Genomic DNA, 24,529 nt, shown 5'->3' on the forward strand with positions numbered 1-24,529 from the left:
AGCCCTCGCACAGAAACGAAGACTCAACACAGTCATAAATAAATAAATAAATAAATAAAAAAGAACGTGAATTTCTTTAAAAAAAAAAAAAAAAGAAAGTATTGGCAAAAGTGGAGAAAAATAAAAAGATGGAAAATTTCTCCAAATGAATTAAATTTTATTTTTTAAAAATCACATGAACATCTTAGAACTTGAAAATACAATGATCAATATTAAGAACTCAATAAATAGATTTAAGATAAGACTTAAATTGTGCATACAAAATGTACAGACTCATGCACAAAGAGGCAGATGGTAAACAATGAAAAATTATGACATAGGTGTACATGAAATCCTAAAAGGAAAAGAGAGATAAGAAGAGATAGTGACCAAGATTTTTCTAAAACAGAGAAAAGATATCAAGCTACCAATTCAAGGGACTATATGAGTGGCACTCATCCCATGACCCAAGCGGGATGAGTATAAAGAAAACTGTATTTAGACACATCACAGGAAAATGGTTGAAAACTAAACAAAAAACAAAAAAACTAAAAGAAGCCAGAGGAAAAATGACATTACTTTCCAAAGGAGTAACAAAGGAATGATGGAAACCAGAGGACATCTTCAAAGTGCTGAAAAAAACTTGCTAAACGAGACTGCTATACCCAGCAAAAATATGAAGGATAAAATGAAGTTTTGAGGCAAACAGAGATGGAGAGAAATTGTCTCCAGCAGACCTGCTCTGAACAGAGGAATTATTCAAACAGAGGGAAAATAATTCCAGTCATAAGCACATAAATGTATATTGGAACAAGAAGCAATATAAAGGGTAAATATGTAGGCGAATATAATGAGTATTGACTGTACGATGATTATAGAACCTTGTGTGGTTTAAAATATATGCACAATTAAAATCCATGACAACAATAAACACAAAAGGGGAAGGGCTAAGTGGAGGCACAATATTATTCTAAGCTCTTAGTATCTGGGGGAAAGTGGTAAAAGTAATCCTTTATATTAGAGTGTAATAAGTCAATCAGGAATGCGGTAATCTCTAAGACTTCTTTAGAAATGTATAATTAATAAACTGATAGAGGAGGTTAATGGTATACTTAAATATTTAAATTAATTCAAAAGGCAAGAAATAAGAGAATAAGGGATATAAAGTAAATGGGCAAAGGAAATGAATAATAAGATGGCAGGTATAAATCCAAATACAGCAGTAATTATATCAAATGTAAATGGACTAAAAACTCCTGTTGAAACAAGGATAGAGCAGCCTTCCAATTTTAGGCTTAGCTGGACTCTGCATAAACTGTAGTTTATAACAGATACTACTGAAAGGGCAGGATTCCTAGAGTGAAATGTGGAAGGGGGAAGAACTTTTAGCTGCCAGCCCTGCATGGTTGAATTCTGAGTAAGCTTGAACCAAAGAGAAGCTGTCCTCTCAGTCCTGTGGATTTTGTTTTTTAATATGCAAAAGATGAAGACCTTAATATGTCTTTGCTGCAAACCTTTTATTTTGACAGCCTGAATGTGCCATTAAGTTATGCAAATGTAAAGCAAAGAGTCTCTGTAGAAGCTGTTTGAAAAGCTAAACTGTGCTTTGTTGTTGCAAATTGTTTTAAATTCTTGCTACTGTGTGCTTAAACTCCAGTTTGGTCTTTTCACAGGAATGCCTGTGGCTAGTTTCCTTCTAAATTAACCAAAAGCAAACACAACTCATCTCTGTATTATTTTTCTTCTGAAGACCACACACTAGTCTCACATGAAGAACTCATTTTCTTTCTATTAATATGACTTTATCTGTCCTCTTTGGGAAATAAAAACATTGCTTTATTCTTCGAAAAGAGAATTTCCCCCACTTCTTCCCCCCAGATGTATTTTCATTACAAATATCTCTCATTTTACCTGAGACTGCATCTGTCTGATTCATCTAGGATGGAAAATATTCTAATAGATTATTTTCTATCCCCAAATTTCTCTCCTAATAATTTGGGGATGGGCTTGGCAGTAGGTGATGAAGGGTGATTCAGTAAATCTCACCACATCACACTGACGTTAGCAGTTGTCAGTGGTAGGATACTGAGTTGAAAATATAAGTTTTTATGTTATTATTGAATGGTCTAGACAGTCTATGGTATAGAACAATAAGGCTAAGGATTAGAGTGGAGAAAAGCTATAGAGACAGGAAAGTATAGGTTGAGGTATAAACAAGGCAGGGCTTGATTTGGGGGGTGGAAATTCAATCTCTTAGTAACTGAAATAATGTTCATTCACTAGCAACATTTTTTGGAGTCTGTACTGCTTGCACAATTCTATGCCACTAGAGATGCAAAGAGGCATCCTAGAAGAGAATATACCTGGGAATGCATTCATAAAACGTAGATGAGGCCACACAACCGGTGCCACACGAAAAACAGGGCAAGTGGTCAAACTACAAAAGTTCAGAAAAGGAAGCAGACGTTAAGGTAGTGAGCGAGAGGGTGCACTTTAAAAGGTAAAGCTGAGATAAAACGAGGAGGTGTTGGGGAGAACAGTATAGCAGATAAAAAGGTCCAGGGGCAGGAAAACGCTTCCACACAAGATTATCAATTATTTAGTATGTCTTTTCATTTGTCATTTACTGCTCTTCCAGGGAATGCAGGGTAATAAAAAGTATGACTCAGTCTCTGCCTCAGGAGTTTAAACTGGAAGAGAGACCAGACAAAGAAACATCCATGCAGCCAGTAGAGGACAGGCAGGCCATGAAAAGTGCCAGTCCGCAGCTCAGCCATAAATTCGGACAAGAGCAGTGCTGCGTAGGGCACGGGTACAAGACAGACGTCGGCATTAGACAGATGGAGGCTCCAAACTCAGAAGTGTGCCACCAGACAGCTGTGTGACCTGTGCGGATCTCACCACCGAGCCTTCGCTGGTCCCTACAAAGATGGCTCTGGCGAGGTCCAACAAGTCTCCCGGGGTAGGGAGGATGAGGTCATTGTGGTGAAAGGGCTCGACACGGCGTCCAACTTTCTACCCTTCCCCTCCTCCTCGCACCTACTGATTTTCCCGCAAAGGGGTGGATGTGTGGGGAGAAGACGCGCGCAGACAGGGAATGATGAAGCGAGGCGGCCTCCTCCCCGCCCTCCGCCCCAGCTCCCGACCCGGTTCCGGGGAGTCGCCGTGGGAGCGGGGCGCGGGCACCGCGGTGCGGAGGGAGGCTCGGTGACGGTAAACACAGGCGCCATCAGAGTTCAGATCCTACCGGATTTCCGCGCCGCACCGATGCCTCCCCACCCCGGCGCGGCCCTCCGCTTCCCCAGCTGTGCAATGGGGACGCAGCAGCTCCTCCGGCCCCGGCTATCCGCCCGGCCCAACCGCGCTAGAGGGGCGACCAGGCGCCCCCGGCCGCCGGCCTCCTCCAGTCCTCCTCCCGCTTTGGCTTTGGCCTTTTGTACCGGCCCCACGTGATCCGCCCGGCCGGCTCTTCCCTCCTGCCCCGCCCCGCCCTCCGGCCTTTCCCGGCTCTCGGCCCAGCTCTTCCCGCTCCTCGGCCGTCCCCCTCCCGCGCTGCCCCTTCCTCCCCCTCCCGCTCGCCTCGCTCTCGGGCTGTTCCCGCGCCCTCCCCCAGGCAGCCGTTCCCTCGCGACGCTTCCCCTCCCCCCGCGGCTGTTCCGCCGCCTCGCCTCCCCTCCCCCCGGCCGTAGCTCACTGTCTCCAAGATGGCGGCCGTGTCAGTTTGGGGCATCTCCGCGGTCCGGCCTGGGGCCCCGCTTACCCGGCGCTCTTCCCCCCCGGTAAGTAGTCGAGGGGCCGCCCCCGGCCGCCCCGGCCGTCAAGCCCGAGGCCGAGCCGCTCCGGGACCCGCCCCGCTGCCTCGCGGGGCCGGTGGCCGCTGCAGGCCCCGGCGCGGCCTGCGCCGCCTCCCGCTGCTCTGCGCCAGGCCTCGGGCTGGGGCGCCGCGGCCGCCCCCTCGCGCCCGCCCGGCGCCCGGCTCCCGGCTCCCCCGCCCCGCGGCCCGCGCGCCGCCGCCGCCCCGGGCCGGGCCCGGCCAGGGAGCCGGGGAGCGGGCAGCCGGGAGGGGGCGGCGGCGGTGGCCCAGGCCGCGAAGCCGCGGGCGGGCCGTGCGGGCGGCCGGCTCTCCCTCGGGGCGCGCCCACCGGGCCGGCTCCTGCGCCCGCCGCCCGGCCCGCCCGGCCCCTGCGCCCGCGCTCCCGGCGCTCGCGCTCGGCTTCTGCGGCCGCGCGGCGAGGGGTGACAGGCGGCCGTGTTGTGGTGCGGAGGGCGCACGTGCGGCGGCGTGTGCGCCGGGCTGTCAGCCCCGGCGCCGGGGGCGGCGGGCGCCTGTCAGCGCGGAGCCGCCAGGCCCGCCCGCGCCCCGCCGCACGGGACCGGCCTCCGGGCGGCCGGGGCTTCGGCGAAGCTGGGAGCGCAGATGTGCGGCTCTCAACTCTTTCACGTGATTTCATTGTTAACTTCGTCCTCGGGTTCCGTTCCCGTCCGGTGGGAGCCGCACACTCCCCGTCGGCAAGCCGCGGGCTGGTGCCGTTGCAAGTTTCTGAAGTTTCTCGCCCTTTAAAAATAGAGCGCGAAGAGGCGTTCGCGGGGTGGGGTGGGGGGATGGAGGCCGGAGAAGGACTGCCAGAGGCGAGCTGCACTTTCTCTCCGGCCGCCGGGGTACTTTCCCGGAGTTAAAGCTCAGGTCTGCAGGCGCTTCGCTTGCTGAAGACCTGGAGACCCGTGCGCAGCCCGGCCCGAGAGACCGCGGGTGACTGACTGTCCTTCGTTCTCTCACCTGCGAGGTTAAGCAGCCAGGACGGGCCCAGCGTCTGCAACTCGGGCTGAAGCCTCTCATTTCATTGTAGCGTTAATGCCTCCGTAATGCACTCACTCCGAGTAATAATACCATGATTTCTGTACTCTCGAGACTCTCACCACGGTGAAGCTGAGTTCTTCTCTCGGGGGGCTGATTTTCAGTCAGCTAATTTAAAAAGAAGTCTTGGCTCAGGTTTGCGTGTTTCCTTCAGCCTTTTCTTTCTTATCAGAGTTAGTAGTACTATCAGTTTCTTCGTATCTGTTTTCCTTTTGATTTTAGAGGCACTCGGAAGAACGATTACTGTGGGAGCCATTTTTCTAGCATGTTTATGTTGTAAGTGCTCCTCAGAGTACGAGGAGTTCTGAAAAACATTTAGGTAAAGGTAAATTTATTTTTGGAAGCAAAGAAGTTATTAGATTCGGAGTTCATTATTTTGGTGATTTTCAAAAAGATTTGTATCTGCCAGATTCTTTTGTCTGAAAGAATACTGACTTTGATCCTGGAGAGGCAACGTATGTGTGTGTGTACATAAATAGATGTGTGTGTGTATACGTATATGTTGGTGTCTTATTCATTAATGTTCATTTCAGGACAGCAATCTTGAATCTTTACAAGGTCGTCTTCTCTTTAGACTACAAACAGGCAATACATTTTTTCCCTGTGCTGTACATTTGATATGTAGTGTGTACATTTGAACCCAGTGATTCTGGGCCATTCATTTCTAGTTGCTCTGTCTGTAGATTGGTTATGAACATTTTGACAGTTGTTGGACTCTCTCCAGTATATTGAATGTTACTAGGAGAAGCTTATCAGCATGTGGTTCCTAAAATTTGAATGAAATTGGAGTTTTAAAAAATTCTTTGAACACTTTTCGCACTTGACTATTTTCATTGTTAATTTTGTTTCCACTTGGAATGTTGAAAGTAATATCGTACTTAAAATGTGAACTTGGTTTGTGGAAATTGTATTTGTTTCTTTTACTATATGCAATAGTTAAAAATTTCTCAATGGTTTTCTGTCCATCTTATTGTTTTCATCCAGTCTGAATGTCTGGAATTTTGAAAGATGAGAGTTTCACTCTCACTTTCATTGCAGGATCCTTTCTGCTAATCTAGATACTTGTTGAAGTGCTGAATAGTTTCTTGGAGAAAGATGTCAAGGAAGAGTTTCAATTCATAGACTGGTGAGCAGAGATTGTGGAGGGCAGAATAGCCAGCACCTCTCTGGTTAGTTGTAGCCTAAGGGCATTCACAGTGCATCTCGGCTTGTTTCCTCATTGTATCCTAATTTTTTATCTTTTTTTCCTTTTCTTCATTATCCCCGTGGTTTACATACATGATCGTTTTGGAATGTTGATAGAAACATGATCAAACTTCTACAGGTGCTCAGTGAACACTGTTTGAGTGCTTTAAAGACTAGGATGTTTCAGTTCCAGTGTATTTATAAAATGGGCCTTGATAGGAAACTGACCTTGTTTTAATTGTTTTCCAGGCATAAGATGCACATTTTTCTGCTGGGAATGAGATGTTCTTGAGTTCTTACAACTTTATGAACAGACCCATGTGTGGTGCTATTGAGAAGTTTGTTGAGAAGTTTGAAGATATTTCAGATAACAGGTTGTTTTGGTTTCTAAAGTAAAAGTGGGGAGGCACTCTGTTTTGTGAAAGGAGGAAGGACTCAGGCCAGAAAACTTGTATGCTATGGTTAACTGGTTCCCAGCCTCCGGGAATATTGTTTTCCATGGTGTAAAACTTACTCAGCATCAGGATAAGGGATAACGACTCTATGGATATAAAGAATCCTTCACCATGGTAAAACTCGCAAACCCGCTGTATACGGAGTGGATTTTGGAGGCCATCAAAAAAGTGAAGAAGCAAAAACAGCGTCCTTCAGAAGAAAGGATATGCAATGCAGTGTCTTCATCCCATGGCTTGGATCGTAAAACTGTTTTAGAACAATTGGAGTTGAGTGTCAAAGATGGAACAATTTTGAAAGTCTCAAATAAAGGACTCAATTCCTATAAAGATCCTGATAATCCTGGGCGAATAGCACTTCCTAAACCTCGAAACCATGGAAAAGTGGATAATAAACAAAATGTAGACTGGAATAAACTGATCAAGCGGGCAGTCGAGGGCTTGGCAGAGTCCGGTGGCTCAACTTTGAAAAGCATTGAACGTTTTTTGAAAGGTCAGAAGGATGTGTCTGCATTGTTTGGAGGCGGTGCTGCCTCTGGCTTTCACCAGCAGTTACGATTGGCTATTAAACGCGCCGTTGGCCATGGCAGACTCCTTAAAGATGGACCTCTTTATCGGCTCAACACTAAGGCAACCAATGTGGATGGGAAAGAGAGTTGTGAGTCTCTTTCTTCTTTACCTCCAGTGTCACTCCTTCCACATGAAAAGGATAAGGTAAGAATGGCCTGTGCATCAGTGTTCGCAGAGCTGATGATACAGCATGCTACAAAGCCACATTTCTAGGAAGTTCAATAGAAGTTACCGTTGGTGTTTGGGGCCTTTTGTGGAATAATCACCTCCTGTTTTTTATTGGTGAATTCTAGGTGTGAGAACTCAGTAGATGCTAATTGTTCTGATACTTTGACATATTTGATGCCTAAGATTCAAAGTGTAGAGTATTGCTTTGCCTAAAAGAACATATCTAGATTAGAATTAAAAAGTAGCACACAACTTTACACCTGTCACATAAAAGTTCTTATAATACTTTACTGCTGAAGTTGATGAGCAGCCAAATGTTGGAGACTCTAAGAACCTATCTTCTTTCTTTTTTCCGTTTTGTTGCCGATTACTTGACAGGAATGAGACTGATTATCCTGACCATAGTAGTGGCTAAGCAGATTTAGCAGTTCTTATTTCTGCTCTTTGTATTCTAACTTTTGGTCATGCATTATTTTTTGCATATGACGAAGTCCTAAACATTACTATGTACGACAGGTGTAACTGCATGCGTCAGGAATACAGTAGCCTGTGTTCCTAAAGTTCTGGGGAGTCCGGAGTCTTGATACACAAATGGTATACCTTACTGTGCTGTGTGTTTTATGCCGTTATTTTGTACTGTTGAAAGTATGTCTTCTTAACAGTCAGTCTCGGCCGTTAAATAGATATTCGAGGATGAGGAGAGTTTTGTTAGTAGCTCCTTTGTACGTTGACCTGGTGTCTTAGCTGTGGATTTATTTCAGGTGTTCTGAATTGTGGTTCTGTGGGGAGTGGCTGTACTTTAATTTTTGCACACCTTAGTGTACACCAGTAACATCATCTTCATTTTGCTTAAGATCATGGAGGCTACTTCTAGGGTGATAAGATTCTAAAGTTAGCATTGAATGTATTTTAAAATATGTGAGATTTGATCTAAATTCATTGCAGTTAGTAACCCACCAGTAGATTTTTGTTTAAATAGCAACTGAAAATGAACAGGTTTTTGTTTTTTTGTTTTTTGTTTTGGATGAAGGTTTTAGAGATCTATTTTAGGGTTCAATTTTCCCTGTGAACTTTGAAATGGAAGCATTATCTTACTGTTACTACCCTTAAAATGATTCTGATGGAGTCATGAATTAATAGGCAATCCCATTCATAACATGGTTCTGTACCATTGGAGCATTTATTAAGGGTGTAGTATTGAAAATTCAAGGTGGACAAGTAACTGAAATACTTCATTCTGCAGTTCAGTGCTGTAAGGACTCATCTGTAAGAACTGTTTTTTGATTACATGGCTGAAATGAAATATAACGATTCCAACAACTGTTATCAGGTGTCTACAGGTTTAGTGCATGGAAACAGGAAATAATTTGAAGTTTAGAATGAATTCAGTGTCATATCTGTGAATTGGGTATTATAAATTTTTGTTAGAACACCTGGGTGCTTGTGTTTATTATCATTTCCCTTGCTTGAATTAGATATTTTAATTTTTAAAAATATTAGCCATACATAAAATGTCAGTAGTGCATATTTTTTAAAGGTAGTCAATATAGTACAGTGTAGGACTAAACTGAGTCTTGTCACCCTAGGATTTTACTTTTTTTTTTTTTTTTAATTTTATTTATTTATTTTTGGCTGCGTTGGCTCTTCGTTGCTGCACGCGGGCTTTCTCTCGTTGTGGCGAGCGGGGGCTACTCTTGGTTGAGGTGCGCGGGCTTCTCACTGCGGTGGCTTCTCTTGTTGAGGAGCACGGGCTCCAGGCATGCGGGCTTCAGTAGTTGTGGCTCACCGGCTCAGTAGTTGTGGCTTGCAGGCTCTAGAGCGCAGGCTCAGCAGTTGTGGCACACGGGCTTAGTTGCTCTGCAGCATGTGGCATCTTCCTGGACCAGGGCTCGAACCCGTGTCCGGGGAGGTCCCGCTAGGATTTTACTTTTGAAAGAGACTTTTAAGAACCATCTAATCCAACAATCCTTATTTTGCAGCTGAGCCTGAGACCTTTGCATTAAAAAAATGTTTAATCCAGTAGAGATCTGCTGGTTTGCTCTGGTTAGAAACATCTCTTTGGTTTATATAACTTTAATATACAGTATCGTTAACCGAAGTAACTAAACTTGGAAAAATTGTGTTTCTTTGAGTAGACTTTTGTGTATTTGTACTGGTCTGATTGGGAAACAAACTTATGATAGTATCTATAAAATTAGAGTTGATGAGATGTCATATATATTTGAATCGAGTCTTATTTTCCGTGGTTAAGTTTCCTGCATGACTTTCCCCAAAGATATGAAAAGCTCACATTAAAAATCATAATACAGTAAACTCTAGGGCAAGGAATTATTCCTCCTATGAACAGATTATATTTGTTCCTTTTGTTGTATTTAATTACTTTCCTCTTTTAAAAAAAAAAAAAAAACTGTCCAATCATTTCCCATTTGGAATTGATTGATTTGCTGTTATGAAAACCTAGATACTCTTAAAAAAATTATCCAGATTATATTTGACAGGGGTGGAGAAAAGAAAGTGTAGGCTACAGGTAGTTTCACTTTTAGGGCATTAATTAATTCAGCAAATAGTTACTGAGCACTTACTGTGGGCCAGGCGCTCTGCTTGGAGCTGCGGTGGCCTTACCTGCTCTGGAGTGCATGTGTACCTACTGGTCTGCTCAGCTGTGGGTGAGAGATGAAGTTCAGGGACTATGGAGTGGCCTGAGTACGTTCTTCTTTACTTTTTTCTGTACGGTTCTAACTTTTAATTTATTGTGATATTAACCTTTGGAAGGAACTGTACGTTAACTTTTTAGCCACTGAGTGGTTTTTGTTTTGCTGTTTTTGGTGAGACAGCTGTACAGAAATATTTTTAAGAGTTTTTGTGAAGACACTTGAACTTAAGTGTGTTTTCACTTGATGGAGAATCTGGAGGTACTGTGATTTAAAAGTTTTATCCATGTTATAAGGGAGATTTGCTGTACTAACTTTAGGTTGTCGTAGTTTATGGTGAGTTTATTTATTTAACTTAATGATGTATTTATACTATGTGCCAGACGTTACTTTACAGCCATGCATATATTAACTCGTTTAATGCTCATACAACTCAATGAGATAGGTACTGTTGTTTTACAGATGGAGAAACTGAGGCATAAAAGAGGTTCAGTAACTTGTCTGAGTCACAAAGATATTAGGTGACAGAGCTAGGTTTTGGACTTGGGCATTCTGGCTCCAGAGTCTTTGTGACAGCGATACCTACTGCCTCTTGGGAGTTGTTGGGTATAACGCCTGTCACCGCATTCAAGTACACAATTGTAAATGTTCTTGGTGTTAACTTCAAGGCACATTCTCTGATTGTAAAAAGACATGTCCAGCCCCCCCCACCCCGTTTCCATTTCACTGTCTGCATCCCTTTTTTCTCTTTCTGTCATAGAATGAATTCTAAAATTGACTTTGAACCAGCGCTAAGAACGTTTCAGAAACCAGAGATTATGAATAATCTAGTTTTGCATACCTGAGGTCCATAAATTTAAAAAACAGTTTGGTCTACATGACTTTTTTTTTTTCCCTTAAAGATATTTTCTGTGTTTCATTTTCCTTTCAGATGTCACTGAAGTCTTCTGATTTGTAGTTTGGGATTGGTTGCATGGCTGTAATAGTGTGCTTTCATTTGGGACAAAATGTTGCTTTCCTTTGAATTATGAGATATAGGTGAGGGTGATAGTGTGTAACTAGCTTAAATAATAACTTCCTCCTTGCAAATTTCTTTTTTTTTGAAATACAGATATTACTGTAAGATAATTTGTTCATTTACTTCATTTATTCATTATTTATTCAGCAAGCATTTAGGCGTCTACTATGAACAGTGCATTTAGGGTTTAGGTCCTGTTGGGGATTAAGGCATAGAAATGTGAAATAACTTTTTTGCAACCTTTGTTTAGCTTATGAAATATAACTTTTAGTTTTTTGCATTCACTATTTTTTTTTTTTTTGGTAACAATTAGGTATTGTGAATCTCTGAGAAAGAATGGGATGTTTTTTGTGTGAGGCTAATTATTATTTGAGATTCTAACGGTCATTTAAAAGAATTACTTTGGACACTGAGTCTTGGAAGGATCCATTTCCCTTTCAGGAGTAATTTTCACCTTCATTTCAAATTTCTGGGTTCATTTTACACACAGAATACTTCACTTGAATGTCTACAGCTTGTGTTCCATATTACTTGTACAGAAAACTATATGCTTACGGTAATCAGCCAAGTCAGGAAAGTGTTGTTAGTCTGTGGAGTATTGTGGAACAGAATTATATTTTGCTGAAGCTTTCCACTTGGGAAGGGAAGAGAAGATATTGTCAACTAATGTTATTGTTTAGGTTATTACCCATTAGGTTATTAATGTTATTATTTAGGTGACTTGGAGCAGAAAGATCAAATGATAAGTACTAGCCTTCTAATACAGAAAGATCAAATGATAAATACTGGTCTTCTAATATAAGTTATATCACAATTCAGTAAACTTTTAGTACAGTCCAGATTATTTTGTGTTACTGGAACTTGGCATTTTAAATTCATAAAATAAAAGGGGCTTTGACAGGAACTTTGGTATTTGATGTAGAGATGCTGATTAGAATGGAAATATGTTTTCAGGTTACCAGAGTTAAGAATGATAGTTTTGATTTAGCTGTTTGGAAATGGCCTTTATTGTAAAATTGTTTCACATATTATGTGTTAGAACAGTGATATGATAAAATTATTTATAAATGTAAGCTTGGTAATGTCGTTTTCAGATATTTTGTTGCTATCATACTTTACAGTAATTGTCCATGCTATTAAGTTCAGGGGTGTGTTGACTGCTTGGCAGAATGCTTGTCTACTTAAAAAAAAACACACGCACCAAAAATCTGCAAAGCAAAGGCGCTACAAAAGAGTTGAGAAGGGATACGTTAGTAGTAAAAAGTGGGAGAAGTTCTCAATTTAAAAATCCTTATGAGAGCATGCAAGGAAGTGTATTTCGTGGTATAATTATTGGGAAACTCTTTAAGTTGCAAGTTTTAATTCTTACATCATTGGGGAGGGAATGGAGGATAATGCTAACTGTATCAGTCTTTAAGTGAAGAAGGATTATTTTAGGGAAAATTATCCTAACCATGTGTAGTTGACTTTATTTTTCAAGTGATGGCAAGGACACAGCAACATGAATATTGTAGATTTTGTAATTTCACCGAGTTTGCAACTGACTGATCTCAATAATTATATTTTCTTACATTATAATTAATTACATTAATTATAATTACAATAGTTGTACAGTTCTTACATCATTGTTTATGCCATTTTTTGGTGACTCTTAAATGTCCTGGGTCCTGAGGAGAAGCTGGCTAGAAATAAAAATTGTTACTAACAAGTCATTGAGGTGGATTAAATATAAATGTGGTGAATATAAACTGACTTCGTCTCAGCAGACTTGTTCTATTTAAAAAAAACAAAACAGAAATTTAAAAATAACTCAGGCAGAGATATGTTTGTAATGCAATATTTATTTAAATACAATCAATTGTACAGCTATTTTAAAAAATTTTATTTTTGGCTGTGTTGGGTTTTCATTGCTGCGTGTGGGCTCTAGTTGCGGCGAGCGGGGGCTACTCTTCGTTGTGGTGCGCGGGCTTCTCATTGCGGTGGCTTCTCTTGTTGCAGAGCACGGGCTCTAGGCACGCGGGCTCAGTAGTTGCGGGGCGCAGGCTTCAGTAGTTGTGGTGCATGGGCTTAGTTGCTCCGCGGCATGTGGGATCTTCCTGGACCAGGGCTTGAACCCATGTCCCCTGCATTGGCAGGCGGATTCTTAACCACTGCGCCACCAAGGAAGCCCCTGTACAGATACTTTTTTGGTCTTCTAGTTAGCCTTTGAAGTGTGTGTGCTTTGGTAGTTTTCAGTCCATGACACACCCTGAAAGAAAACTTGAACTACTAAAGCAACCTTTGATTTAGCCATTGCTGATCAAACTTCTGTACCCAGCCAGTGCACACAACGTAAACATTTTTCTTACAGTTACAGTTGCTAACACTTTACTCTTTCTTGGGCTGACTTCTTGTAAATTGATGAAATAAAGGGAAGAAATTAATGAAGACATCAGATAGTACTACAAATTGCTTCTAACCTCTTTCTTTATCCTCTATCAGGAGGCCAAGGGAATGTAAGCAGTTGCTTGTAGAAATCTATTAATAGCTAACATTTGTTAAGGCCTAACAGTGTGTTGGGCACTGTTCTGAGTGCTTCAACATGTACTTTCTTATTGAAGTCTCAAAAGAACTTTACATGGTTAAGTTTTATAGGCATGATATATTTATATAATAGTTATTTAATAATACAAGTTTTCATTATGGCTTCTCATAAAATGCCAAATGGAAAATAAATATATGCCAAAATACATTGTCTTTTTATTCTGCCACCTATTTTTTATTCAGTTCATTCGGACACATGGGCCAGCACTTTTTTACATTGTACTTAACTGTTAATACAATGAAAGCAAATAGATAACAGGAACTGTGCGATGAATCTGGGGAAAAAAATATTGTATCATTCCAGGCCTCTTGAGGTTGTAAGAATCTCCTTCACAGAAATTTCTTCCCTTTCTATTTAGAATATTGGATAAAGTATATTTACACTGACATGTTTCTTAGATATGTGAGAGGACTGAATCTGGGTGCCAAGTTTGCTGGTTAAGCTAGAGTTAAAAAATTTTTTTCTAGTGAACGGGGAAATGTTTTTTAAAATTAAAATACTGAATACTTTTCATGCTCTGATTTGGAATTTTTTAAAGAACCAAATAAATGTTACATACAGGGATTAATTAAGAGCCTCAGTCTGGTAAAGTTGTTTACTAGTTGGCTACTCAGGGGTGGAGTCAGTTCACAAAGAATCTGCAGCAGATGAATTAAGCCAGTAGCCACTTCACCCTTCTGCTTTTCCCAGCTGGAGTAGGATTAGGACTCATTCAGCTGCAGCTGGTTCCCAGGAAAATCTAGGCTGTTTCTTCTGGTTTTCTCCTTTTGACAGGAAAGTCAAAGTTCCCAACAGATGGCTTTCATCAGCACTGTACATAACTCTGTAAATTCAAGTCAAAAGAATTACTTTCAGCTTTATTAGGGAACAGGTGAAGAAACAGTTCGTAGTATGGCCCTATTTGGTTTAGGGTCGAAATTAAGCATAGAGATTATAGGAGTGTAGCATTTAGATTTGCAGAATGCCGTTCTGGGTCAAAATAGTTTTTAACTGCTAGCAGTTAAAGAAAAAGACCTGCTAAGAAAAAATAAGTCTGGCTGTATGTAGTGTTGAGTAAGGTATATTTTTTGATTACAGTATGTTTTATATATTTATATTTTGTATGTTTTATGTTAATATTTTATATTAAATATACATTTTTATTAAGGTATGTAATTTTTATTTTGGATTATGCTTACAAAGTATAGATACATTCTTAGAAAAAATAAAGAGTAGACTCATCTGCATTTTGTAGAACTTGAAGCCAGTAGCAATCTTGGATAAAAAATGATTCTAATCGTATTTCACAAATAGAGAAACTGAGGGCCAGAGAGATTTGAGTGTCTTGCTTAATGCCCCACAGCAAGTTAATTGCGTCTGGGAGAAGTGGCCGAGCCCTCCTCGGTTCTGTGCTTTTTTCATTAGGCTGTAGTACTGTCTTACAGTTTTAGAGAGCAACGAGTATAAAATAACATTGTTAGAAATCTCTTCCTTAATGGAAACCATAGGATGAACCCTGCTGTAGAGAATTTTGGTGGTTTTTGTAAACCACAAATATGTAAATCTGCTTGTTTCGGTGTTTGAAGACTCTAGAAAGTCGAAAGTTTTTTTTTTTTTTGGAAAAGACTGCTTTCTTATGACCCAAACTAGAGGAATTAGAAAGTTTTCTTCTGTTTTAGCTAAATATTAGGAGAACATGTTAAACTACCCTAATGCTGGGAGATAAAGTACTCCTTGAGTTTTGAAAAAAGTGTCCACTTCTAGTTAAGTCTGATTTTCAGAAAGTCTACAACTCAGATGATGTCCACGTGATTTGGGTAATTGGTTTGAACTTAAAATATTTAAGACGGAGATAGAAAGGTACAAGCCTTTCTATTAATTAATGAAGTAATTCTCATTAAAGGCATTAAATATGGGTGACCTAGGAGTGTACAGTCTATCATTCATTGTTATGTATACATAGTATCTTGGTTCTGGGTGATTTTGTAATACCAGTAAACAAACCTTACAGGGAACGCAACAGACAACAGGTCATGTTTGTCTTTTTTGGTCTTTATGACTAACCGTTCATCTCTGCATTACTTTTAACTTTTACTTTGTTGTAAAACTTAGCAAATAGACTAGGAAGTGGCAAATAAAGGTTAAGATTGGGGACAGTTACTTATAAAATAATTGGATAGAGTAGTATGGCACTATTTGGTTTAGGGTTAAATTAAGCATAGAGATTATAGGAGTGTAGCATTTATATTTGCAGTAGGTAGTTTTAAGATTATTGTTAAAACTTGTTAAGGAGAAAGTGACTGCTGTAGACAGACAATCAGGCAGACTAAAAAATTTAAAACCTTTGTATATGTGAAAGAAGACAGCTGATTCCTTTACCTTTTGTGCAGAAGAGGTAGAGTCCATGTACGTGAGATTATTATCATGCTCTTACTGTAGGCTGCCTTTTCCTCCAGGGAGTTGTGAACTGTAGTTGACCTAGAGAGCTGTTGTTCAGTGTTGGTTTTCAGTTCTTTCTGCTTAGTAGAGTGCAGGTTTGTCTTTTTTCTTAGTCATTGGCTACAGCGAAGCATTTAACTCCTGAGTTTTCTAGAACCTATAACAGAACTCTTGGAAGCATTATTACATTTTTGGGTGTGTGTTGAGTATGACGCTGTGCTTTAATAGTTTCCTAACTTTTCTATTCAGGACATCTTTAAATATCTGACGTAGGGTTTAGATCCTCTTTCACCATTTTCCTGCTTTAGTTATTTCATTTCTTTTCATGCCAGTCTGTTTTCCTTTAATTCTCTAACATAAAGCTAAAGTCCTGTTCTTTCTAAAGCAGTGGTTCTTGACACTAAATCCACTTTGGAATTACCTGAGGAGCCTTAAAAAATAACCACCAAGCTAATTAAATTAGACTCCAACAGTGGGGCCCAGATTTCAGTTTGTTTGTTTGTTGAAGTCTCCATGTGCATCTGATACGCAGCTAGGGTTGAGAACCACTGCTCTAGCGCTTCGAACCAACATGTCCTGTGGTGGGAACTGGCTGAGGGAGTCAGGGGACAGAATTGCCTAGTGACTGAAATTCAAATACAGGAAACAGCACATTTCACACCTACTCTCATGAACGCACTTTGAACCCAGGACAGGGTACCTCTGGAAACCTGAATTTTGTTCTACTCCGTGACCATAACTGCCTTAATTTTCCACTTTTCTCTTTTCACTCTTGCTGCACCTGCTCTTTTATCTCATCAAGGTTTCCCATAGGGTATGTAGTTCAAAGAAGGTTCCCTGTGTGATTCTGATGCCCCTCCCATCCCCCCATGAATGCTTTTCTTCTAATTGCTTGGCCTTACGGTTTATCATTGCAGTTACTCACTTTACTCCTGCATCTAATTGGCAAACCCCAACCTTGAAATTAAGCCAACCATCCTCTCCCTGATCCTCTATGAGACTCGATCATTTTGAAGAAAACGGCACAAACCCACTGGTAGGGTGCCACTTGCAAGTTTGTGACCTCTAATCTCAACTCTGTCCTCTGCTTGGGGATGTATGTCTGTGTCTGTAGTCTGTTTTCTCTGCAGCAGTTCAATATTCCGTCCAACCCTTTTGCCTCTCTCATTTTCAGCAGATACTCCCATATCCTACTTCATAGAGAGAAGAGAATCTCTCTGACCATATGAGCTCATCCAGCTTTACCCTTCCCACACTACCCTAAATACATCTGTACTTATTTTTACCCCCTTTACTACCGCTTCAGAGGACGTGAAAGAAGCGTCTAGAGGTAATATCTCTGTTTATGTGCAGGATCCTGTTCTTTCCTGCCTTAGGAACCTTGCTCCATTAAGTGTTCCAGTCTTTTCGCTCTTTGCCCCTTAGCATGGAGAAGTCTCTCCCATCCAGTCAGAAGAGAAGCAACACTGCTCCAGATGCTTCTCTCCATCTACACCCTGTCTCCTTCCCTTCGTTTTGAAACTTCTTGGAAAAAAGTCTGTAATTGTTCCAGATCTGTTGCAATCTGGCCTTTGGCCCTAACACCGTCTGAAACAGCTCTTGTGGACAGTTTTCAGTCTTTATCTTACCTGACCTCTCAGCAGCACTTAGCATTTGTTTACTATTCTCTCTTCCCTTGACCTCTGGGATAATTCTTTCCTAGGTCTTCCCCCACTCCTCCCATCTTTCTGGTGATTCATTTTTAGTTTACTGGCTTTTTATCTTTTGCCTGTAGCTTACATGTTGGATTCCCTGAGGTTCTGTTCTTTATCTACTTATTGTTTTAACCTTCCTGAGTTATCTCTAGATGTACCTTCTCTATACTGATGACTCTAAATTCATATCTTAAACCAAACCTCTCTTTTGAGCTCTGGACTTATATATCCCACTGTGTAGTGTAGTGTCTTATCTCAGTCACTTCAAATTCATCATGACCCAGGAGTTTATCACCCTCCTTCAGCTTGCTCTTTTGATTTTTTACTGTGGTGAGAGGCATTGCCTTTGACTCTGATTCCTAAAACAGGAACTTTTGTACCGTCTTCTGCGCCTCATTTGCACCTCTTTTGGATTCAGTTCTAGTCCATCCCCAGTCTTTTCTCTTCTACTGCTTTAACATCTCTATTAATGAGCCTTTTCTCCATTCTAGCTGCTACTCTCTTGGTGCAGGTCCTCATCGTTTCTCTCCTGACTTAGTGTAGTAGCTTCCTTACTGGTTTTCCTTCCTCCAGTATCATCTCCTTCTAGTTAACATTATTGCCAAGAATGATCTTATCAAGAAGCAGTTAAGAACACAGGCTCAAGAACCAGACTATCCGGGTTTGCATCCCATGTTGGCACTACTAACCTTATGACCTTGGGTAATTTGCTTAATCTTTCTTTGCCACATTTCTTTCTACAGAATGGGGATAATACAGTACCTCTCTCATAATGAAGTTGTGAAGATTTAACGCGTTAATGTAATGTACATCAGTGTTGTCTAATAGAGCTTTGTACGATGATGGAATGTTTTATACCTGTACTCAAAGCAGTAGCCACTAGCCATATGTGGCTCTTGAGCTCATGAAGTATGGCTGGTTGACTGTAGAACTTAAATTAAAATTTTATTTAATTGTAACTGAAGTGAAATAGCCACATATGACTAGCAGCTACTGCACTGAGCTACACATAAGTCTAGTGCTCTGTAAATGTTACGTATTACCATCTTTCTAAAATAAACTCTGCTTAAGGTCCTTCAGTGCCAAATTCTGTGGCATCGTATATATGATTTTTAACCCTACTTTACCTCCCATGTTGCTCCAGATTGTCTACTGCTACTGCTTCATGTGCCCTCTGTGTTTCACTATACCAGTGGTTCTCAAAGTGTGGTCCTAGGACCAGAAGTAGCAGTATTGTCACTGGAAAACTTGTTTGAAGTGCATATTTTTGGGCCATATTCCATGCCTACTGAATCACAAACTGGGGGTGGGGTCCAGCAATTTGTATGTTAATAAGCCCCCCATTGATTCCGATGCGTGCTGAGGTTTGCACATTCCATACTACTTGGAGTTCCTCAGGTCCACCTTGTTTTCTCTTGCTCCTTTGTTTTCGCCTCATCTGGAATCCTTTCTTTCTTCTTTACCAGTTAGCTCTTATTTAACCTTGAAGGCTTAGCCTAGGCATATCCTTTATTTCTTCCTTGTCACCCATCCTGCTTCCAGGCTGACTTAGAGAGCTCTCTTCAAGCCCCTGATATCCTGAACACCCCTCCTTCATAGCCCATTTTACACTGTATTGATAGTGAACTTAGAATCCGGTTTTTCATCTTTATACCCTGTCTAGCGCAGTGTCTGGTGCTTTGCAAGTATTTATGGAACATCTTCCAGGTGCCAGCACAGTGATTAGGTCCTGAGTGAAGAAGATACAGTCCTGTAATTAACACACACAGTGATAAGTGCTCTGATGGGCTGAAACAGAGTGCTGTGGAAACCCAGAAGAGGGGGTGGGGAAAGTTAGGGAAGCCTTCTCAGAGGAAGTCACATGTGAGAGGTTAGAGAATGGGGAAGCAGATGGGTGGGGTGGGAAAGAGAGTGGTTCCTGCAGAAGGAACAGCATGTACAAAGACTTAGAAGCAAAACATTGTGGGCCCATAATAAATGTTTAATTGAATATGAATAAAAAAGTCACATGTCTAACTTCTAGGTTTTGGTTTTGAAGTCGCTACTCTCCCTAGTAAACTTTAGTTAGCATTTTATGTTTCTGCATTTTATAAGCAGCTTTTGTATTTGACATCATGCTTTCTTTGAGCTGATGATTAAAGGTATGATAGGGTAACCTCCAAGCCAGCAGGATACATTTATCTTTTTTCTTTCTTCCTTCCTGGTTTTTTTTTTTTTTTTGCCTTTTTATGGTGGAAGAAATAATTTATCTGAAGAATTATCCTACAGGGTGAGTAACATATCAGTGGTAGCAGAGGTAAACAGCATTCCTTTCACTGCATAAGAATAGGCCAAGATTTTAAGCAAGCAACTTCAGATTTAGGGCATTGACAAAGCATATCATGAGGAAGGCTGAAAGGCAGCCAGCAGGACAGTCATCGCTGGTCACTTCTGTAGCCCCGCTCTGTGTTGGCCCTTTTTGCCCTTGTTGCTGCCATCCTTGGCTTCTTGTTGCTCTCATTTACCCTCCATTGTAAGCACATCAAGGCCTTGGTTAATGTGCTATGTAAGCTCCCTTTTTCATAGCTGTTGAATACCCACTTTATCTATGTACTTTTTTAGTAAAAACTCACCTTTTACTCTCTCTGAATGCTCTACAAGTGGGTTGGCTCCATCATCTACTAACTTTGAAGAAAGTTAAAAATACACAGTTTTGTTTCTGATAACTTCAGCTACGCGGAGAACTCAACTTCAGCCAAGAAAGCTAGAGAAGGAAAAAGAGAAATAGTCTTTTTCCCCGAAACTTTGTATGAGTGGTAATAACATACTCTGAAGTGTTTCACAGATTAAAAAGAATTTTGCTTTCATACATATTTTCTTTTGACATAGTACTTGTAGTAAGGTAGGCAGTCCAAGTGTTATGGTGGCCAGGTTTTGCTTATGCAGAATTGTATGGTTAGTTAAGGGAATAAGTAGAACTAGAACCAGGTCCCTTTCAAGCCCAGTACTCTTTCAGCCACATTAGGCTGCCTCTTGTTCATGAAAATGACAAGCATTAAAAAAAAGTGGGTGCTTCTTCAGCATTTATTACATACATCTGTTAAACCACTTATCAAGTCATACATGTTATTAATCCTGTATCCAGGTCTTGACAAATTGTAATATGCTCAGAAAATGTTTGTTGAACGGAAACTGTCAGGTTTAAACTGGAAAGGGGAATGATAGAAATTAGGTTGATTTTGAAATTTTTTTAAAATATTAAGTCTCCTAGTAAACTTAGAAGCTGAACCATTTATCCTCTCAAAATAATATAGATTGAAAGGAGAGAGAGAGTTCAGATGTTTTCTGCAAATGCTTGACACCTCAGCTGAAAAGTACCATCTGCCACTTCCTTTGGGGTAATATTTGTTCTCTGTTACCCCTGTAGTATTTTTAAAAGTGTAAGCAATGGTGTTTTCCCAATAGGTAATACATTCACGGGTACATAACATTTCAAACGTATGGAAGAGTATCCCACGAGAAGTGTTCTTCTGACTCTGGTTCCCTAGCCGACCGGTTCCCTTCCTAGGCAGCGGTCAGTGGCTTTTGTTTCTTTTTTACCTTCCAAGGAGATTCTGTGTGTATGTAAGCAGTCACTTTTTTTTTTTTAATTAATTAATTTATTTATTTTTGGCTGTGTTGGGTCTTCGTTTCTGTGCGAGGGCTTTCTCTAGTTGTGGCAAGCGGGGGCCACTCTTCATCGCGGTGCGCGGGCCTCTCACTGTCGTGGCCTCTCTTGTTGTGTAGCACATGCTCCAGACGCGCAGGCTCAGTAGTTGTGGCTCATGGGCCCAGTTGCTCCGCGGCATGTGGGATCTTCCCAGACCAGGGCTCGAACCCGTGTCCCCTGCATTGGCAGGCAGATTCTCAACCACTGCGCCACCAGGGAAGCCCAGCAGTCACTTTATATATACATTTTTTCCTCACAGTTGGTAGTGTATCTTAACATACTGTTGTGCACCCTCCTTTTTTCCCTCTCTACTTAACGACATATCTTAAGTGTGTTCCACATCAGTACGTAAAGTTTGGTGGTATTCCCTTATGTGGGTGTGCCATAATTTATATAACCAGTCCCTTGCTGATGGACATTTGTTTCCAATTTTTTGTGACTACAGATAGCACTCAGTAACCTCCTTTGTGCATTATTTTACTTACAAATTCCTAGAAGTGGAATAATTGGGCAAAGAGTGTGTCTTGGTAATTTTGATATTTCTAAATTTCTCTCCATAGAGATTCATCCACAGTGTATCAGAGTAGTTGTTTCCCTACACCCTTGGCAACACAGTTTTATCAAACCTTTTGATCTTTGTCAGTCTGATAAATGAATAATCATTATCCATTTTTGACTCTATTCTTTCGCTTTCATTGGAGTTAGCTCTTCCAACCTAGTTACCAGAGACAACCTCTGATCTGTATTTGTACTGTTAGACTGTCTTAAGCCTGATTCCTTGAAAATGTACAATTTTTAGGGTCATCGTAAATTTTTTTTAACTGCTGCTTTGTTGCTTTAAGAAGTATCTAGGTCTTTTTGCTGGACCTCCCTTGTAAGCAGCAGCTTATACTGATAGGTTTCTGTCACGTAGAGTCAGCTCCCCCCACACCCCCAAGTAGAAATCTTAGCCTGTCGCTTTTCTACTGATGGCAAGGAGCAGATGATTTAGTATGACCTTCTTTGTCAATCTTTTTAAGTGCTTGTATTTGAAAACTTATATAATTTTGAATAAATATTATATGCTTGATGTTACATTTAGGTCATAACAACATTTTAAGGAAGACTGTCTATTTTATAGAAGAAACAAGGCTCATAGAGGTCTAGTGATATGCGCAAGGTTGTATAGTTTTAGTATACATGCCAGAATGTAGAGGCTAGTGGAGTGGTCAAAAGAAAAAAGCACTGTGAATTCAGAGTTGAGATAAACTGAAACTCTGGTAAATTGGTGCAGTGGTTTAAAGTATCCCTGAATTATTACAACATTATTTCTGATTAGTTTACCTCATCAATTACTTGTTGTTTGATCTTTAAATTACTTTACCCTCCATGAGCTTCAGTTCCTTTTCTGTAGAAGAGAAGTAACCACCCAATGCATGCAGCAACTGCCTACTAAGGATTGTTTTAAGCCTGAGCAGGTCATGGCTCCAGGGATTTTTTTTTTTGCCTTCACTTTCAAAAATAAACAGTAGGAAATAGTGCTGATTTTCCTCTCCTTTCTCCGGTAAAACACCAAACACAAAACCAAACAAATCAATTTGTTAACCCACAAAATCTTGCCATCATACTTTAAAGACTGAAGTTTTCATGAACACATGTCAATTTTAACAGGACATAGAAGCAGACAAATAGGTTAAAAAGCATTTTTCACATATCATAACATAAGTTAGGATGGATGTTCTCTGGTCATGTTCTTTTGGAATAGGCAAAATATTTGACAGTCCCTCATTTGGTCCTGTTTTTTAAGTAGTAGTAGCTCTCTCTTCCCCGAGTAAAACCAACAACCCTCACCACCCCCTCCCCCCAGAGTACCCCCTTTGTTAAAGTTGTTAATATAAGTCTGTATTTTGTATCTTGAAGTTCAAGATTAGAGTAAGGATGAAGCCTTAGAGCTGTTGTTTCTCCCCATGCAAAGCAACCTGGCCCATATTGGAAATCAAACTAAGGACTTTAATATAATTAAGCACCATGTTTTATTTTTATAGCACTGCTTCTCAAATTTTCATCTGGGAATCTTGTTAAAATGCAGTTTTACATCTTTGCTGAAGCCTGAGATTTTGCATTTCTAACAAGCTCCCAACAATTCCACTGCTGCACAGAACACACTTTGAGCAGCAAGTTTCTGTAGGACTGAATCTCTCCTTTACTTTTTAAAAAAATTAATTAATTAATTAATTTTTGGCTGTGTTGGGTCTTCGTTGCTGCACGCAGGCTTTCTCTAGTTGCAGCGAGCGGGGGCTACTCTTCGTTGCGGTGCGCGGGCTTCTCATTGCGGTGGCTTCTCTTGTTGCGGAGCACAGGCTCTAGGCGTGTGGGCTTAAGTAGTTGTGGCACGCGGGCTCAGTAGTTGTGGCTCACGGGCCCTAGAGCGCAGGCTCAATAGTTGCGGCGCACGGGCTTAGTTGCTCTGCGGCATGTGGGATCTTCCCGGACCAGGGCTCGAACCTGTGTCCCCTGCATTGGCAGGCAGATTCTAAACCACTGCGCCACCAGGGAAACCCCTTTACTCTTGACTGATTATCTTAAATCATACGGTTATTTTCAGGTATTCATTTAGATTTCCACTGAATGTCTATGTCCCAGGCACTGTGCTAGGACTGGGATTATAATGGGGATGCTGGATAGGTACTCTGCTCTCAGTCAAGGGAAAGCCAAGGAAATCATAACAACCAAGTATATGAAATTGTGATAAGTCCAGGGAGGTCTGAAAATCTAAGTACAAAACTACTGTTTAAACAGGTTTATGAAGATAGTGAAGCTAGGTTGTCTGGTATATTGACATCTAAGTTCCCAGTAGGCATAAAGTGGAACTCTGATCAAAGTGTCAGTCTAAAACAGATGATGGCAAACTTTTTTGTAAAGGGCCAGATAGTACATATTTTAGGCTTTGTAGGCTCTATAGCCTCTGACCTAACTACTCAGCTCTCAGCAAAGTAGCCACGGGCAATACGTAAATGAACACGTGTCTTCCCAAAAGACTTTACCTATGAAACAGATGGTGGGCTGGATTTGGTCTGAAGGCCATAGTTTGCCCACCCTGCTCTGGAACAGCGGTATATTACACTCAGTTGTAAGATGTGTTGAAAATAATTTAAAATAAAGTAATGATTTATTTAAAAAATTGAGGTGGTTACCTCTATAATAACATTACTGATTTGTTTGCATTCAAATATGCTATCTTGGAACATGAGTTGTTCATATACCTAGGGATACCCCTGAGAATATATC

At 41.0% G+C, this 24,529-nt stretch overlaps 1 protein-coding gene across 1 annotated transcript in view; it reads left to right on the plus strand.

Annotated features, from left to right (window-relative positions):
- Positions 1-3,634: 3,634 nt before the first annotated feature.
- The window catches only part of KAT6A (lysine acetyltransferase 6A), a 109,794-nt gene continuing 88,899 nt past the window's right edge, over positions 3,635-24,529 (plus strand). Inside the window, exons 1-2 of the mRNA XM_082374698.1 lie at positions 3,635-3,758; positions 6,269-7,185. Of these exons, the coding sequence (XP_082230824.1) occupies positions 6,586-7,185 (600 nt within the window). The 5' untranslated portion in view covers positions 3,635-3,758; positions 6,269-6,585. The remainder of the gene's footprint in view (positions 3,759-6,268; positions 7,186-24,529) is intronic.

Source organism: Balaenoptera borealis (assembly GCF_965194805.1).
Source record: "Balaenoptera borealis genome assembly, chromosome: 21".
Classification (NCBI taxonomy): Eukaryota; Metazoa; Chordata; class Mammalia; order Artiodactyla; family Balaenopteridae; genus Balaenoptera; species Balaenoptera borealis.